At 38.5% G+C, this 17,018-nt stretch overlaps 1 protein-coding gene across 1 annotated transcript; it reads left to right on the forward strand.

The window, feature by feature from the left end:
* The first annotated feature begins 4,314 nt into the window (after positions 1-4,314).
* On the forward strand, positions 4,315-5,700 carry LOC122098637 (DDB1- and CUL4-associated factor 12-like protein 2). The gene has a single exon (XM_042669130.1). The coding sequence runs from the start codon at positions 4,315-4,317 to the stop codon at positions 5,698-5,700; it is 1,386 nt and encodes a 461-aa protein (XP_042525064.1).
* The last annotated feature ends 11,318 nt before the right edge of the window (positions 5,701-17,018 follow it).

Consider the following 17,018-nt stretch of genomic DNA (forward strand, 5'->3'; position numbering starts at 1 on the left):
CAATGTTATTTGAGTTAAAACGTTTTATGTTATTTCAAAATACAAAATAAAGGAAAATATCAGTAAGTAGGCAATTAGGAAATAAGGAAGTAGAAAGACAAGGGGATAGGAACTACAAAAGAAAAAAAACTTTTAGAAATCAAGGAAACAAAAAATGGTTTCCTTTGGATAAGAAAGAATTTGAAGAGTAAGAATTGCCTTACATGTTTGTTCCAAATTAGAAAGGGAGGCATTAAGACAAACTTCAGAATGTTCAAGAAAGTGCATGAACGTATGTCTTGAGTTTTATAAGATAGAGCTTATAGTAGTATAATTATGTTGTCTGTGGTTTAAAAATTGATTTAAAGATTTTTCCTAAGGTATATAAACTAAGTAGCAACCCAACCATAGTTCGTGTGTCTGTTAATGTCAAGGTTCTTCAAGTGGTCACCTTTTAACTGACTAATGCTAATTGTTGCTGTCTAATATTCCTGTTCACCAAGTCTTTAAGCCACCTTGGATACAAAGTTGGCAAGATATTTCTAAATTAATGACACCACACTAAGCATGCTTGTGTCTTTGAGTTTCTCATTGGAATTAGAAAAGCTTAATGACATATACAAGTTTTCAGTCATAAAAGATTTGATGCTCCAACATATTTACAGTCAGACCCACAGAGTGATAACTACCATAAGTTTTATTGGTCACAGTTAGTTTTTCAATTCCAGGACTTTCCAGGTACACCTTGCTTGGAACTATTTATTTTTATCTTATTGCTTAAATTTGGAATAAAGGAGTCTTATTGGCACAGGTTCCCACCTAACCTGTCAATTACCCCCTCCAGTGTGCAATTGGACCAACTGGGACAGCAGTGAAGACAAATCAACCAGACATACTAGAGCAAAGCTTTATCCTGTCAATGAGGAAACTGTACCAAGGCAGTTGTGAAAATTGATGAGCTAAGAGAGGATAGTGTGTCAATTTCTAAATGGAGCAATTTGTGCTTACCCTTTCAAAAATCACTAAAGCCAAGAACAAAGAAAAACGGTTTATAAACATGTCTAATTCCCTACCTGTATACCTAGAAACTGACAGAAACTTATACCCTTATCTTTCTTTTTTTAGGCTGATATTCTATCATTTTATTTATTTACTTATTTGCTTTTATTGTCAAGGTAATGTAAAGAAGGGATACTGTTACATACGTAAGGTAATGAATACACTTCTTTTTTAAATAAGTTTTTAATTGTAAAAATACTGTACATAGGGGTTTCAGTTACATGAGCAAGGTCATGAGTACATTTCCTCTCAAACATTGTTACCTCTCCCTTTGTTTTTCCCATTCCCTCCCACCTCCACAGCTACAATCCCCATCCCCCACTAAATTATAAAGTTCATTTTTCAACATATTGTCTTTTACATCTCATTGTTACAATGTCAACTTGTATCCCTATTTAAGCATTTCACTTTTTCCCTTCCCCTCCCCAAGCTGGAGAAGTGTGTATACAAGATGCAGGGCATCGACAGCAAATAGAGTGAAAACAGCATATAAAGAAACAAAAAAAATAATACGGTACAATATAAATATGTTAGAAACAATAGCAAGAAAGAAAAAAACACTTATGTCCATATCTCGGGGTTCATTTCACTTAACATCATCTTATCTGGTCATATGTACATAGCTTTTGAACTCTTCTGCTTGTCCCAGGCATATACTAGTTCTTGCAAATAAGGGAAACCATAGGACCTGTGTTTCTTTAGGCCTGGTATACTTCAATTAATATAATTTTTTTCCATTTCCTAACAATTGGGGCAATGTTATTCTTTCTGATGGAGGCATAGGATTCCATTGTGTATATATATCACATTCTCTTGATTCATTCATCTACTGAGGGGTATCTTGATTGGTTCCATATCTTAGCTATGGTAAATAATGCTGCAATAAACATAGTTGTGCTGATAGCTTTAGTATGGTCTTGTTTGTGATCATTTGGGTAAATGCCCAAAAGTGGGATTGCTGGGTCATAGGGGAGCTCTATTATACCCATTCTAACTGGGGTGAAGTGGAATCTCAATGATGTTTTGATTTGCATTTCTTTTATGGTTAGAAAGATTGAGCATTTCTTTATATGTTTTTTGGCCATTCTTATTTCCTCTTCAGAGAAGTGTCTCTTTAAGTCTTTAGCCCACTTGTTTATTGGACAGTTGTTTCTTTGAGGATTTCTTTTGGGGGCATTTAATTTTTGAGTTCCAAAAATAATTTAGATATGAGAACCTTATCTGTTGTATGGCTAATGAAGATCTTCTCCAGATGTATGGGCTTTCTATTGATCTTGCTAGCTATGTCCTTTGTCATGCAGAAGCTCTGCAGCATCATGCAATCTCATTTGTCCAACCTTTCTTTGATTTGTTTTGTTTCTGGATCTGTATTGAGAAAATTTCAGCCTGTGCCAAGGAGACCTAGGGTTTCTCTTATTCCATCCTGTAATGTTTTCAGGGTGTCTGCTTTGACTTCGAGGTCTTTGATCCATTTGCAATTGATTCTGGTGCAGGTGATATATGAGGACCTAGCTTTAGTTTTCTACAAGTAGTTAACCAATTTTGCCAGCACCATTTACTGAAGAGGCTGTCTTTCTTCCATTCTATTTTTTTAGCTCCTTATCGAAGACTAAGTGGCTGTAGGTCTGTGGGTTCATTTCTGGGTTTTCAATTCTATTCCATTGTTCCTCAGGTCTGTTCTTGTGCCAGTACTTAGGTGTTTTTTTTATTACTATGGCTTTGTAGTAGAGTTTAAAGTAAAACTCTGCCTTTTTGCAGATGACATATTCTTATATTTAAAGAATCCCAGGGACTCCACTCCCAAATTACTTGAGCTGATTCGAAACTTCAGCAAAGCAGCAGGGTACAAAATTAACCCTCAGAAATCAATGGCTTTTCTGTATGCCAACAATGAGAATAGTGTGGCTGAAATCAGGAAAGCAACTCTCTTTGTCATAACCCCACAAAAATAAAATAAAATACCTAGGAATTAACTAAAAAAGTGAAGGACCTCTATGATGAAAACTTTAAAAACCTGAAAAAGGAAACCAAAGCAGAACTTAAGAAGTGGAAAAACCTCCCATGTTCCTGGATAGGAAGGATCAACATCGTGAAAATGGCAATACTTCCAAAGGCTATCTACAAATTTAATGCGATACCTATCAATATTCCAATCTCGTTCTTCAATGAAATAGAAGAAGCAATCCAAAAATTCATATGGCACAACGAAAGACCCCGAAAAGCACAAATGATCCGTAACAAAAAGAATAGTGCTGGAGGAATATCAACACCAAATTTCAAACTCTACTACCATCATCTTTCTGTCACTTGCCGTTTGTATTTCTCTAGGATCCTACTAGGTTCAAGAAGAGGAAAAAAAGGCAAGAGAATGTGTCCACAGAGATAACTGAACACCCAAATAGGTATATTAAAACAAAAACAAAAACACACAGGTACAGGGGAAGCTCCAGCCAAATCTAGAGACTGACTCATTGCTTATAACCTAAAGTATTTATAATGGGACTAACAAAACTTAAATTGTCCAGTGGGCATAGTTCAAAATTTACTACTAGTGAGACAAATGGCGGGAAACAAGTTGACAGCCGGGAAGGAGGGAAGATGAGCCGGACTGTGCTTAAGGTCCTAACTAGAAGTACTTTTGATCTGGTACCTTCCCACAAGAGTTTATCTGGTCTATGAGAGAGGGTAACACAGGAGTGATGCTTGTTTTACACAAAACTTTGAAATTTCACTCATTGTCAATGTCTTCCAAAAGTTTTCTGCTAACTCCTAAGCCACTAAGTTTCTTGATTTACACAGGTTTGCACTGACTGGGAGGATGCCACAGCTGTCCAGCACTGTTGTATGTAGCACTTCCCTCACCATAGCCATGATGGGTCATTGAGACAGGTTCAGGCCCCCTCCCACTAAGTAACGCCTGCCACAGGATGAGCCTGTGGCCCTCCCACCGCATGTTGCTCCTCCATCTTCATCTCCGTGGCTGCTTCTCTTCACGATTGCTCCAGCGTCTTGCCACTTTGTGATGTGACGCAGCCACTCTGTGACGTGACTAGACTGGGACACGACCACGCCCCCACCTCCAACGTCCACAGCTAGGCCCCGCCCCTCTGGCCACCTGTTACCCCGCCATCTTAGCACTGTGGCAGTGGCGGCATTTGGCAGTGGCCTCAGCCTCTGCTTTGAACTCTGTGTTCCAGGACGAAGCCTACCCTCCGCCACTCCCGTGGCATCCACTGTCCATAGCAGTGCCTTGGTTTGTGATTGCTGGTGCTTGCCATGGCTCACCTGAGACCAGGTAAAGAGAAGCGCAAGGCGCCGGATGAGGGGCCTGGCGCCTCTTTGGTGCAGGACCAGGAGGTCGGCCAGGGTGATGCCACATTTGTGTCCAAAAGGCGGAAGTGGTCGCTTGAGCGCCATTCGTTTGTGTACAGCCTGAAGGGCCGTGAGCTGGGCACATGGGGCCACAGAGAGTCTATTAGCTTTCAGAGGCAATTGTGTGACTATGCTGTGCTAAAGCTGCCACACCTGCTCAGGGTTCGCCACCTGGGCCTGGGCACCGTCAACAAGGTGTTCGCGTCACAGTGGCTGAATGGCAGGCAGGTGGTGTGTGGCACCAAGTGCAATTCACTCTTTGTGCTGGATGTGCTGTCAGGCCAGATGACACGTATTCCGCTTCTGAGGGATATGATCCCTGTCCCAGCACGCGCCTATCCCACCAGTGGCATACATGCCATCGAGATGAATCCCTCCAAGACACTGCTGGCCACCAGTGGGGAAAACCCCAACAGCCTGGCTGTTTATAAGCTTCCTACCTTTGATCCTGTGAGCCTGGGTGACCGCCAAGGCCACAGTGACTGGATTTTCACCATCATCTGGGTAAATGAAACGGTGGCCATAAGTGGCTCCCGTGATGGCACTTTGGCAATGTGGCACGTGAATCCTGAGTCATCCGGTATGGACATTGCCCTTAGTGAGAATGCTGACCTTCCAGTGTATGCCCACATGTGTCCAAAAGGAATTCAGGCTATCCCTACGGGATCTTCCAGCCCTGGTGCCTGCAAAGTGCGAGCTATGGCTTTCAGTGCCCCAAACAGGGAGCTGGGTGCTGTATCCCTAGATGGCTGCTTCCATCTCTGGAAAGTGGGGGACAACCTTTCCAGACTGTTGACCATGAGGCTGTCCTACTGCCGAGAAAATGTGTGCATGGCCTACTGCGACGAGCTGTCCATGTATGCAGTGGGTTCCCAGTTTCATGTCTCCTTCTTGGATGTGCGCCAACATCGGCAGAAAATTCCACCGCTATGTTCCCGTGATGGTGGCATGGGTGTGCGTTCATTGAGCATCTATCAGAACCTGGTCACCGTGGGCACGGGCCACGGTGCTCTACTCTTGTATGACATCCGCACCCGCAAGTTCCTTGAAGACATGTCCGAGCACAATCCAGAACTACCTGTAGACCCTGCCGGGAGGAAGCTGAAACTGATGACTGGCTCTGGCTGGGTGAACGAAGATGATCTCTGGGTTGACTTTTTTGGTGATTTGGAGTACTATCCCAACGCAGTGTACACACACTGCTACAACTGGCCTGAGATGAAGCTCTTTGTAGCTGGGGGACCAGTCCATCCAGATGTCCGTGGGAACTACGCAGGCCTCTGGAGCTAAGGATAATGATTTCTTTCTCAAAGTGGAAATAGGGCAAATTAACCAGTCTACTTCGAAGCAGTGAGAGAAAGTACTAGATCCTTGTTCATTGGATTTAATTCTTTATAAAAAGGCGAGGGCGGGGGCGACTCTAAAAAGCAGTATCAGAATCCTGTGATTGGATCAAGATTCCCATTTGCCTAAATCGGTTAGGAATTGATTTGTGTTTATTTTAATACTCAAAAGTAATCTGGAAATCAGTCTTCTTCAAGCTTTAAAGTTTTTGTATACCCTGTGCTTAAATCGATAAAAAGAAACTTATGGGGAAAAGAAAGAAGAAAAGTATGCTTACCAGGTGTTCATGCTTATAATCCTTACCACTTAGGAGACTGAGATACAGAGGATCAAATTTTGAAGTCATTGCAAGCAGAAAAGTTTATGTCTCAGAAGTAATGAGTAAAAAGCAGTGTCTCAAATAGTAGAGTACCATTTAAGTAAACAAGCCTAGGGTGCAAGAGATACATGTGCCTATTTTTTTTCATTTCTTGTCTTAAAACTGTCAAAATGTGCATATGTTACCATGTTTGTGGTTCTAAGTATTTGTAAATAATTTTGGTGCTATCATTTATAGCTGGGATTGTATTTGTTTAGGTAGACTGTGTAGCAGATTAGGCAGAAAATATTCTGATCTGAGGCATAGAGTGGACACTTTTCAGTCGCTATTTTTAACACCAAGTGTAATTTTTCAACATGAGCATATTTAATTTTTTCATTTCTGTTCATGATTTAAGTTACAAGGAAAATATCTGCCCAATAGAAGAATGCATGCACTCTGATCATTCAAGAAGAAACCTACCAATTTGTAAATGCCAAATTAGTAACAACTTGTTTTGTGTTTTGATTACTCTTACCTAAAGCAGAAAATACATTGTTAGTATGTAGTGATATTGTAAATTTCCTTGTAATAATATAGAGATATGTAACATTTTTCCCAGAAGAATATCTGAGAGTTCATAATTAATAACTTAGGTTGGAGAAAAGAGCTTTTGAGTATAGATTGATATAAATAGTTTAATATTATCAAATACATGTTTCTTCATAAGTGAGTAAACCAAACAATCCCTCCAGAAAACTTGGCCTTGGGTTATGTTATGAAATACTTTCCTTACATGTTTGGCCCTCATGCTATTTTAGGGCCTACATGCCATATGCTGTTCAGTAGCAAGCTTAAACCAAGTAATGTAGTAAAAGTTTCTAAAATTGATTTTCAAATGCCAAAAATAAACCTTTTGTTTATAAAGATTATAGATATAAACCTAATATATGATATAAAATGTATAATTTTGTTATATATAATTAGTATATTATATAAATATATGTATATTTATTTTACAAATGCCTGGTAAAACAAAGGCAGTAATTGTTATTTGATGAGTAACTTTTTTCTTTGGAAATCAATTTTCCCTGGAGTATCAATGTTCAAAGTTTCAAATAAATCTATACACTTCATTAAACCCAAACTAGTATTCTATGTTTTAATTTTCTTCTCCCTTATGTCAGTGTTTAAGTGATTTAGAAGTCAAGTCATTTAGTCATGTTTCTTCTCTGAACATAAAGCAAGGCTCTAACATGAATATGACTAAAGTACAAAGAGGGTGGAGCCATGGCTCAAGTGGTAGCAGCAGTACCTCAGTTTAATCCCCTCTACCACCAAAAGAAATGGTTTCACAGTTCATAAAATATGCATGTTCTTATGAAGGGCCTGATGTCTGAGTGATTCCATCTTTAAGCCAGTCACTATCTTGTGAGGTATGAGTTATGGAATTGACCATGACCCCGACCCACGAATGACACAAAGAGAAATACAATTATCAAGCAACTAGGGACATAAACACATAAAAAATCCGTGAAGAAAAAAAAACAGAACAAAACAAGAATTTCCTCCAGATGCATCGTCAGACACTGGGTGGCCATGCAGCATACGGTGAACCAGTAGTCAGACAATTCTCGCCAATAACAGTGTTAACCAATCATGTTTGCCCAGTTTAGCTTACTTTAACTGTCAACCAATCATGCAATTTCTCATGTAAAAGTTCCTTAAAGTTGTTTTTTTAATACTATAAAAACTGTGCTGATTTTATGCTCGGGGCCTCTTAGTGTCACTGGTTACTAAGTGCACAGAGGACCAAGCTCAAGTTTGCAATAAACGACTCTTCTGTTGCTTACATTGATCTTGGTCTCTGGTGGTTTTCAGGGAATCACGAGTCCTAGCATATCACATACAGTATGACTATTGGTTACCACAACAGCCAACAGTTCCTTAATTCTTCTTTTCTGTTTCTGGAAAATTCTTGTTCTCAGCATATTCCTGTTTTACCTTATCATAGTCATCTATGCTATGGTAGTACTATAATAACCTGTGGTGACATCTGGATCCAAGAAATCTCTCTACCAATTATGGACTGTACTCAGGAAAGAATATCTATTCTACCCGCGACCCTGGGCCAAGAATTACAGTCCATACACAAGAGGTGCATGTGAAGTCAATAGAACTGTCTTCCTCTAACATGTGAGTCCCCAGCAACTGCCTAATGACCACACGAGTGTAATATCTGAGCACTATGAATTTAAAGTGAGTGTTTTGTGATGGTTAAATAAATGTCACATTCAACGCTTAACATTTTATGGTTCTGAATTGCCAGGAGTGAAGAGCAGAAAATGACTCCTTTTCAAAGCATCTTACAATGCTCTTAGGTTAAATGTTTAAAAATCAAGCTGAGCATTGATGGCTCACACCTGTTGGATTGAGAGGTTGAGAATGAAGTAGGGGACAAATTTTAGTTAGAGACAGTTCTAGCAGAAAATAAAATCACAAGACATTTTCTCAATCTATACCTAGGCATAGTGGCATATCTCTGTCATGCTAGCTATGTGGGAGGCAAAGATTAGAAGAATCATGATTCCAGGTTACTGCAGGCTGAAAAGTCTACAAAATATTATGCCACAGAAAGAATCAAAGTGTGTTGGGCATATCTGCCATCCTAGTTATGATAGGAAACCTACAATAGGCAGCTCATGGTCCAGATGTGTGCTTGGGAAGAATGTGAGATATTACATTGAAAGTAATCACCACAGAAAAAGAACTGGAGGCTTGGCTCAGTAGTTATACATCTGTATGTATCCTGAGTTCAAACCCCAGTAACTGTCAAAAGAAAACAAGTTTTGAAAATACTAAAATATAATAAGACATACTCAACATAACATCTTGTACATCTCATTGTTGCAATGGGTCCACCTGTATTCCTATTTAAAAAAATTTTTTTCCCTTCTCCACAAATTATACCAACATCAAATACAGTGAAAACAGGGGTTATACTGTGGGGGAGGGACATACAAAGCAACAAAGAAATATCTTATAAATATGTTAGACACAATAGCAAGAAAGAAAAAACATTTGAGTCCTTATCTTCGGGTTAATTTCGCTTAACATCAATTTATCTGACCATTTCTGCTTCTCTCAGACATATCCTAGTTATTGCAAAGAAGGGAAACCATGGAACCTATGTTTCTTTGGGCCTGGCTTACTTCACTTAATTTAATTTTTTCCAAGTCTTTCCAATGGGGCAATGTCATTCTTTCTGATGGAGGCATAGAATTCCATTGTGTATATATACCACATTTTCTTGATCCATTCATCTACTGAGGGGCATCTGGGTAGATTTCATATATTAGCTATGGTAAATAATGCTGCAATAAACATAGTTGTGCAAGATGTTATGTTGAAAATGAACTTTACACCTTTGGCATGGGGGGGGGGGGGAACGGGGGCAGATGGGAAGGGATGTTAAGGGGAAACAAAGAGAAGGCAACAATGCTTAATAAGAAATGCACTCATTACCATGCCCATGTAATTGTAACCCCTCTGTATGGTATTTTCACAATAAATAAAAATGACATAATAGTAGTAAATAGTTTCACCAAAATTGTTTTTCTTACCTATTAAGATCCCATCTCAACCTACAGTTAGGTGCAGACGTCCATGCCTTTTACCCAGTTATTTTGGAATTTAAGATCAGGATCATTACACTACCAGGGCAGGGAGAGAAGTTCACAAGCCTCCAAAAATAGCTGAATGTGATGGCTTATGCCTGTCCTTTCTCCTATGACAGGAATTATGAAGTAAAATAATCTCCATCCAGATACTTACCCAGGAAACAAGAAAGACAATATGTCACTCAGGGGGAGAATGCTTTCCTAGCAAGCATAATTACCAGCACTAAGACCCTCCTCTATTTATACCATCTTTTACACACATGCACATACAGATATATACTCCAGTTTCTTCATACATGCTAGTAAATAGCTTAGATTAGAAACTCCTATGGCCAGCCCCAGGCCAAGGAATATTCACATGATTACACACTGATCATCTCCAGATGCTTTTCCTGCAACGCTCCAGTGGCACCACTATGGAGGACCACCAAGAGCAGCAGCAGTCCCAAGCACATGCATAGCCAGTCCATTCCCATTTTCCACTCACTACCAAAAAGGAGTACAAATCAGCCCCTTAGGACAAAACAAGACAGAATAAAATATCTTTAGCTTAGATAGATGAGATGTAGGTTCAAGTTTTCCCTCAGCAGTGGAAGTGTTGCTCTCCCAGGCCCAATTGAAGGTTGGTAGCCTTGGTCTGAGGATTAGGTAGACTTGCAAATGTTTTCAGAGGTATCCTTTTCCCTCAATTATTTTAACTCCTACTTGGGCTACATATATCAAATCAGAACTTACTACATACCACTTTCATTACATACACACACACACACACACACACACACACACACACACACACATAAGTAGATCTTAAATAATGAACTAAACATAAATCAGTATCTAAAAAGAAGTGTTACTTATCAGTTAGTAGCCTAAGGAATATTAAATGTTCTTGCAAATATGAATTGAGTAGTGCAGGGTGCTGAACCTTAGCAGTGAACACCTATAATCCTGGCTACTTCAGAAACTGAGAATGAGAGAAAAAGCAATTTGAGGCCATTTTCATCAGAAGAGTTCTCAAGACACTTTCTCAATCTATAGCTCCTTGCGGTGGCTCCAACTATCATCCTAGTTGTGAGAGACAGTATGGCAGAGCTATGTCCCAGGCCAGTCCCAGGAAGAAAATTCCAGGAGACTGAAGGAGCTGTGTATAGTAACATACACTAATCATCCCAACAACAACAGAAGACTAAAATAGTCAGATGGTGGTCCAGTCACCTTCTTTTGCATGGGTAAAGAACTTGTCTCAAAAAATAGGATAGGGGTTGAGACATGGCTCAGGAGAAGAGCACCTGCCTAACAAACACAAAGCTGTGCATTCAAGCTCTAGTACCACTGAAAGGGGAAAATCTCATACCTTAGTAGAAAAATGTAATTGACTCAACTGAAAAAATGGCAATGAATGCCAGTGGCTTATACTTACAATCTTACCTACTCAGGTGGCTGAGATCAAAGGATTACACTTCCAAGCCAGCCTGGGCAGGTAAGTCTGAGACTCTTATCTCCACTTACCCATAACAAAAAGCTGGAAGTACAGCTATGTCTTAAGTCATAGTACAGTAGTCTTGAGCAGAAAAGCTCAGGGACAAGTTCTGAGGCCCTGATTTCAAGCCCCAGGACTGACACAAAATATATGTATAGAGCTAGGTGTGATGGTACACATCTACAATCCTGGATACTCAGGAGGCAGAGACAGGAGGATTGTAGATTCAAGGTCAGACCAGGAAATTTTGCAAATTGTTATCTCCACAAAAAAAGCAAGAATATACACACACACACACAGAAAAGAAAATAAAAAAATTGACTGTAAACATGATTCAACAATTCCACATCTAGAAATATTGACTAAGAGAACTGAAATCTTATTCATACCAGCATTTTTCATGATAGCTAAATTGTGAGATAACTCAAATAGCCATCAGCTGGCAAATGCACAAACAAAATGAATGAAACGATATGTCAGTCAGAAAGGAATAAAAATGACATATAGTCTAATAATGGGTGAACAAATTTAGCAGTGATACTCACTATACACTATGTTGCAAATGAGCTATACTCCTTATGGGGAAGGGGTGTCGGGAAGGACAACTGGGAGAAAATGATGGAAGAGGCAACACTGTTCAAAAAGAAATGTACTCATTCCCTGAGTTATGTAATGGCAAGCACTCTGTACATCACCTTTACAATAACAATTTTAGAACAGTGAAGCTTGAGATCATTATGCAACACAAATAAGCTAGTCACAAAAGAACAGATATTATGCAATTTACACAAAATATCAAACAAAAGGCAGATCCATACAAACACAAAGATTAATAAGTGCCTAGGGAGGAGGAAAGAATGGGGACTGACTGCTAATAGGTACTTGATTTTCGTTTTCAAATGACAAAAATGTTCTCTACTTAGACAGTAATGATAGCTCAATAGATAATATGCACAGATTTTGGTTTTAAAATGATGAAAGTGTTTCCTAATTAGAAAGTTATGATAGTTCCATTGTTTAATAAAATAAAAATAAAATTACATAAAATTATCATAAAATTTTATTGAGAAATTAAACAATAAAAATAATTCATGAAAACTGGTCAATATTATTGCATACAAATTATATCATATTTTTGGCACTACTAGACCTTCGATCTCAGGCCATTGTACTTGCAAGGCAGGTATTTTACCCCTTTTGAGCTACAATTCCAGCCCTTTTTTGCTTTGTTTATTTTTCAAGTAGGGTATCATATTTTTTTCTATGGCCAGACTTAGAACATAATGTTCATACCTATGATCTCCCACATAGCTGGGATAACACATATGAATTACCACACCTCTCTTATCGATTAATATGTGATCTTGCTAATTTGTACCAGGCTGACCTTGAACAACAATACTCCTGAGCTCAGATCAAATCAAGTTATCTCTGCAGAGGACCTGCAGTCCAGCTCCTCAAGTTATCTCTACAGATCCAGGTCCTCCAACAACAGTTCCCAGACTGTCCCAATGCACTTCAGTGTCTTTCTGGACAGTGAGACTGATTCAAGTATTCTTAAATGAAAACTGATATTCACAATCCAAACTGTTCTAATTTGAAGTGGGGATATCTGATCTTTCCTGGCAGCAACCACAAATAATGTAGCTTACAAGTGTGCACTATGAACCTCAGATTTTGCTGAGAGGTTTAGTCAAACTTTTACAAATATAACTATTGTAAATACTAAACTTCCACCTAAAAATCACTTTCTGTATCAATAAATTTCGTCCTCTGATTACTTGAATTTAATTACTTATTCTGTTTGTATATGCATGCTTGTGTGAGCACTCATCAGTTCTGGGGCTCGAACTCAGGGCCTGAGTGCTGTCCCAGAGCTATTATGTGCAAAGCTAGTGCTCTACTACATTAGTCAGATTATTTCCAGCTCTTTTCGACGTTATATGGACATAACATTCTCATGGACTATCCTTCCTGGACTGGTTTTGAACCCTGATCCTTAGATCTCAATCACTTGAGTAGCCAGGATTCCAAGTGTTAACCACTGCCACCCAGTTGTTTGTATGTGTGTGTATGTGTGGGTGTGCACGTTCATGCTGTTTCTAGGGCTTGAACTCAGAACCTCAGCACTGTCTCTGAACCTTTATGTTCAAGGCTAGCAGTCACTCTACTTCTTGAGCTACAGATCCATTTCTGTCTTTGTGGTGGTTGCTTTGAGATAACAGTATTGCAGAATTTCCTGCCCAAGTTGATTTTGAACCACAAATTTCAGCTTCTTGTGTAGCTAGGATTACAGGTGTGAGCCACCAGCATCCAGATCCATACATTTTAATAATAACTGTGTGTTGCAGGTGGCTCTTAGGTTCTCCAAACTATGTGATCCAAAGATTTGAGACACAGGAGAGATGGAGGATCAGGTTTCATTCAAACCTATCTCGTTATGTAGTAGCAGCAGTACATAGAAAGCATAACATAGATGCACAATAGCACTTTGTGCAAAAGTCCATCCCAGAATAGTCTCTGCACAGCCTCTCTAGCTTCATTCTCTTTACAGATTTACAATCCCGCTTTCCTGTGGGCAACTAATATTCTTGGTCATTTTTATGTTTGAAATGTCCTCATAGTTCTATCATCTTTCAACTCTTTGTGTACACTCTCATAATTTACCATCATCATATAATAAAGTTTAGTTACAATTTCTAGATTTCTTTGCAATTTTAGGTTGATATTGAACTTTTGAAAATCCTAAAAGCATGCATCTAGATCTAGATAGAAATTTTCTACAAGATTGTCTGGATATGCTGAAGGTAGTTTTAATTTTATTTACATGTTTTTTTGATTGATTCAACCCTAAGGATTGAACTCAGGGACCCAAGCTGAAAAGACAATTAATATACCACTTGACCTTCAACTCTATACATCCCCTCCTTTTTTGTCTTGATTATTTTTAAGATAAGGTCTTGCTTTATTTTTGGTCTGGTCTGGCCTTTGATTTTCCTACTTGTGTTTCCCTATGGCCTTGCATACTACAGCACCAAGCCATTGTCGTTCTTCTGTTTCTAGAATAACAGCCAAAAGCCAATGTACCTAGGTGTCTCTCACTTGAATGCTTAGGCTGGTTTTAAGTTGTAATCCTTCGATCTTTATCATCAAGTAGATAGGTTGAAGCTGCTACCTACAATTTTGAGTGTAATTTTAAATAGCTCTTCTCATATTTTCCCCTGTTACCAGAAATGATTTGTATTTTTATTTAGGAACTTTGTTGATTCATTCACATCACATAGACTTTTAAAAACCTTTCAACATGATCGTGATGTTGTAATGTGCTGTTGAATTCTATTTACTATAGTTTGAGAAGTTTCCAAAGTCCATCAAGAAAATTGGTCCACAATTTTATTTTGTATCTTTACCTAACTTGGTATCTTACTAGCTCCATAATTTGGGTTTGGCAGTGTTCCTTCTCTTTCTATTCTGTGGAATAGTTTGTGGAACATTGGTATTAGTTTTGGTATTGGTATTCTTTTTATTTTTTTTTTGTCAGCCATGGAGCTTGAACTCTGGGCCTGGGTGCTGTCCCTCAGCTCTTAAGCTCAAGGCTAGTGCTCTACAACTTGAGTGAGCTACAGGGCCACTTCCAGTTTTCTGCAGGGTTAATTGGAGATAAGACTCTCATGGACTTTCTTGCCCGGGCTGGCTTTGAATGGAGATCCTCAGATCTCAGCCTCCTGAGTAGCTAGGATTAAAGGCGTGAGCCACCAGTGCCTGGTTGGTATTATTATTCTTGTTTAAAGGTCTTGTAGAATCCTGTAGTCAGTCTATTTCTAGGGTCTATATTGTAGTGTCTATTACTATTAATATTCTCAGGGTCATCCCTTAATATATTATTAATGATCTTTAAAGTTGTTTTATCATTCAGTAACTTACCATTTGCTATTGGACAACATTTGTGTTAATTTGGCCTATTGAATATGTAATATTTTATATAAGCTCTTTCTTCCAGGAAGTTATTAACATCCATCTCTAGGGAACTGGATAGGTCAATGCTTTTAGTGTATTGTTTTCACACAAAGGGCATTTCTCTAGTATGAGATTTATGTCCCTAAAGGATACTATGACATTCAAAATTTTACATATCATAGATTTATAGTTTTTCTCTCCAGAGTGATTCCTTTCATTTAAGTAAAGGTACATCTGATGTGTGAAGGCTGTACAGCATTGTTCATATTCACAGGACTTTTCTACACTATGAATTCATTCATGTTCTCAGAGTTATCCGTGATGGCTGAGGGCTTCATAATATTTTACCTTTACAGGGGTTTTCTCCATACGAGTACTTCCATGAGATTGAAAGAAAATATCATATTTGAAGAGTTTACTGCATTGTGTATATTCATAAATTGTTCCTCCAATATGAGTTCTTTCATATAATCAAAGGTCTCTGGTGACTGAAGACTATAAAATACTGTTAATAGACACACAACTTTCCTCTAAATCTTTCCTGGCCTTCTGCATGGATTAGTATATATGAAGGCTTTATTGCTCTTTTGGTACTTCCATAAAAGGGTTATGCAATATGAGTTCTTTTATGTATTCTAAAGGATGTGGAACACTACCACATCATTTACAGTTATAGTCATTTCCCCTTTTATGTAATCATTGTTATGTAATGGTGACATGCGAATGTTTCACCACAGTGTTTACAGTCATAAGGATTTTCTCCATCAAGAATACTTTTATATACTTGAAAGAGCAGAAAATCATAAGGGCTTTATGTTGTTCTTTACATTCATGCCACATTTTCCTACAGTTTGAGTTCCTCCCTGTATTTGATGTATTTTTAATTTTAATTTTTTTGAACACATTGTACAGAGGGGTTACAATTACATGGGCAAGATAATGAGTACATTTCTTATCAAGCATTGCAGCCTCCTCCTTTGTTTAACCTTCACATCCCTTCCCAGCCTCCCCCCACCTCCCCACCCAACCCCACCCTCCCCCCCACCAACAACTTGTACTTCTCATAGTTGCAAGGGGTCCACCTGTATCCTTAAACGACTTGTTTTTCCCCAACTCCTCCACAAATTATACCGACATCAAATAAAGTGAAAGCAGGGGTTATACTGTGGGAGAAGGACATACAAAGCAACAAAGAAATAATCTTATAAATGAGTTAGAAACAAATGCATGAAAGAAAAAAAACATTTAAATACATATCTAAGGGTTCATTTTCCTAATATCACATTATCTGAACTTTTCTGCTTGACTCATACATATACTAGATATTGCAAATAAGAGAAACCATGGGACTGATCCATTCATCTTCCTCCCTGTATTTGAAATGAACCAGAACAAACTAAGGCCTTTGCATATTGCTTGCATTCATTAGATACTTTCTCTGCGTGAGTCTGCTAATACGTAGGAAATGAAAGTAGAAACATCAAAGCTTTCAACATCTTACATTCAAAAGGTCCATTTACATTGTGAGATGGCACATATCCTCAAATTCTGGTGCAGGAAATGACAGTTTTCCTACATGGTGTACATTTATGTTGTTCCTTTTAGATTGTTCGTGTTCACATGGTTTCTATCCACTGTGTGGTATGATGGCATGGCCTAGTAAAAGAAAAATAAAACCTGAAAATGTTTCCAAGCAATATGTAGTCACATGCTTTTATTTCAATAGATATTTCTTTGTACATATTAATGTAAAGGATAAAGGTAAGCTTTCTTCACAATGGATTTTTAAAAATGTTTTACTTTGCCTGTCTTTCCATACATCTGTGACAAACTCAGGATATTTGTGGGT

This window comes from Dipodomys spectabilis, unplaced genomic scaffold (genome assembly GCF_019054845.1).
Source record: "Dipodomys spectabilis isolate Male_0828 unplaced genomic scaffold, ASM1905484v1 ptg000482l, whole genome shotgun sequence".
Classification (NCBI taxonomy): domain Eukaryota; kingdom Metazoa; phylum Chordata; class Mammalia; order Rodentia; family Heteromyidae; genus Dipodomys; species Dipodomys spectabilis.

Coding starts and splice junctions, on each gene's coding strand:
- LOC122098637 (XM_042669130.1), top strand. CDS start 4,315: ATGGCTCACCTGAGACCAGGTAAAGAGAAGCGCAAGGCGCCGGATGAG.